The sequence below is a fragment of the Antrostomus carolinensis genome, unplaced genomic scaffold (genome assembly GCF_000700745.2).
Source record: "Antrostomus carolinensis isolate BGI_N321 unplaced genomic scaffold, ASM70074v2 scaffold37504, whole genome shotgun sequence".
Lineage (NCBI taxonomy): Eukaryota > Metazoa > Chordata > Aves > Caprimulgiformes > Caprimulgidae > Antrostomus > Antrostomus carolinensis.
Window position 1 is genome coordinate 41 of NW_010313483.1, and position 2,042 is coordinate 2,082.

The 2,042-nt window shown below is 58.8% G+C and overlaps 1 protein-coding gene across 1 annotated transcript in view; it reads right to left on the bottom strand.

Moving 5' to 3' along the window:
• Positions 1-864: 864 nt before the first annotated feature.
• USP2 (ubiquitin specific peptidase 2) overlaps positions 865-2,042 on the bottom strand; it is a gene marked incomplete at its 5' end in the record, with an annotated part of 2,680 nt that continues 1,502 nt past the window's right edge. Inside the window, 6 exons of the mRNA XM_029084833.1 lie at positions 865-952; positions 1,040-1,160; positions 1,399-1,506; positions 1,613-1,691; positions 1,846-1,926; positions 2,000-2,040. Coding sequence (XP_028940666.1) covers positions 865-952; positions 1,040-1,160; positions 1,399-1,506; positions 1,613-1,691; positions 1,846-1,926; positions 2,000-2,040 — 518 coding nt within the window. The remainder of the gene's footprint in view (positions 953-1,039; positions 1,161-1,398; positions 1,507-1,612; positions 1,692-1,845; positions 1,927-1,999; positions 2,041-2,042) is intronic.

The window sequence follows — 2,042 nt, forward strand, 5'->3', positions numbered from 1 at the left end:
GCTCCTGATCACAGGGAGAAGGAAGCCCCAGTTGCAGATGGTCCTGCAAAGCCACGGTCCTCCCCTCCCTCTCCTCTGCAGGGCGGACGTTCCTGTGCAACCCCAATGGCCTCCCACTCCCCTAAATGGTTTAAGGCACCGTCATATGAGGAGGCAGGTAAAAACTTACCCAAAGGATCCCCCAGCACAAGTCCCTGGAGAGCCAGGAAGCAGTGGGGTGCTCCAGGTTGAGCAAAGTCCACTATAAATACATATAAATTCCACAAAATGTTTTCCTCGCTCCTGTCCTTGAGCCTGGGTTTGAACTCAGGCTGCTTTGAGGAGTGTGCACGGGGCAGCTGAAGGGCTGGGGTCCTTTGCCAGGATGTTCAGAAGTGCCGGGAAGGAGGCCGGGAGCAGTTCATGAATCCTCTGTGATGGCCAAGCAGAACGAGAGTGCCAAGAGGCCAGGAGGGATGCAGGAGGCTCTCCTGGATCCCCAGCTCTGAGTGCTCCCTGGGGGAGTCAATGGGGCAGGCAGCCCCATGCCCGCAAAGTCCCTTGTTCAGTATTTTTATTACACACCAACAAAAAAAAAAAAAAAAAAGAAGAAACTAAAACGTAGTACAAGGTAAAAACCAAATGCCAGCGACCAGGAGGTGCCTAAGCTGTCTGGGCCCTGCCCTGCTGTGGGCTGCTCTCCTCAGTTTGAAGCTGGGTTCTCCTTGCCTGGGGTCAGCTCCTGGCTGCCTCCAGCCTCCTGCTGTAGCCACCTCGGGGTCTCTCCTCTTCACCTCCCTCTTGCATCTGGGGGGGCAAATGGTCAAAACCTGGAGAGGCTGGCTCTGAGGAGTGGTGCAGGGATCTCCAGGGAGGCAGGGCTGGCTACATGCGGGAGGATGGGCTGGCCAGCTCGTAGAAGAGCAGGTAGGCATCGCTGCTGCGGACATGGCTGGATGACATCGGGGTAACACTGTGGAGATGGGGATATGGGGTGTGAGCAATGGGGGTGAGGCCCGCCCCAACCCTACAGCCACCCCTGTCCCACACAAAGCCTCACCGAGAGTCGTTGAAGCTGTGCCACTCGCTGGAGACGGGGCTCTTGCAGTAGGCAGTGTAGTGTCCCCCCATGGTGGTGCCCGAGTGATTGGAGACGGCGTAGAGGTTGTAAATGGCGTGGTCTGTGGGGAGCAAGGGTGGTGCTCAGCTGTGCCAGCTGCTGCCCCACTGCCCCCAACATGCCAGCACAGAGCTGAGACTGGGAGGGACCAATACCCTGGATGTCTGCAGCTCCCACCCCACTCCCCATGCCTCTGCCACCCACCGCTGGCTGCAACACCCTGGGGGGTGTGAGGGACCCAACCAGCAACTGCTGGGAGCCCAGGGCTGGGCTGGAGCCACACAGGACCCGCCACTCACTGCAGCTCTGCGAGGCAAACTCCCGGAGGTCCAGGTCCTTCAGCTGGAAGTTGACGAAGGTGGTGAGCTTGCTTGTTCGTATCCTGGCTTCTGAGAAGCGCTTCAGATCTGGGGGGAGGCACGTCAAGGAGCCCAGGGACAAAGAGGAACGTATGAAGAAATGCCTACCCACACCCCAGCACCCTCTGGCCCCATCCCTTCCTCTGAAGGATACGAAGCACCAGGATCTTAGGGAACTTCTGGATGCTGAATTTCTTTGTGCACCTCGTCCTGGCTTTGCAGTGACAACACGTCTGGGGAAGACAAACAGCACAAGCAGGAGGGTGAGGGCAGAGGCCAGAGGCCAGTCCCACTGGGCACTGAGCCCACAGTCCTGGCAACACAGGCATGGAGGGAAAGGGGCCCAGCCTGCACCAAGGCAAGACCGCCTGTCACCATGCCCCATACCGGTTTCTCGTCCCCATCCAGGACATCCTCTTTGGTGAAGAGCCGTAGGCAGTCCATGAGAGTCACCTCCCCGTAGCCTTTCTGTGGAAGCACAGCATGGGTCAGGGACAGGGTGTGTGGGGCAGGGCACTGGGGGTTTGTGGGGACCCCTTACCTTGGGGATAGGCAGAGACAGGTCCCAGAAGGGGTCAAAGGCT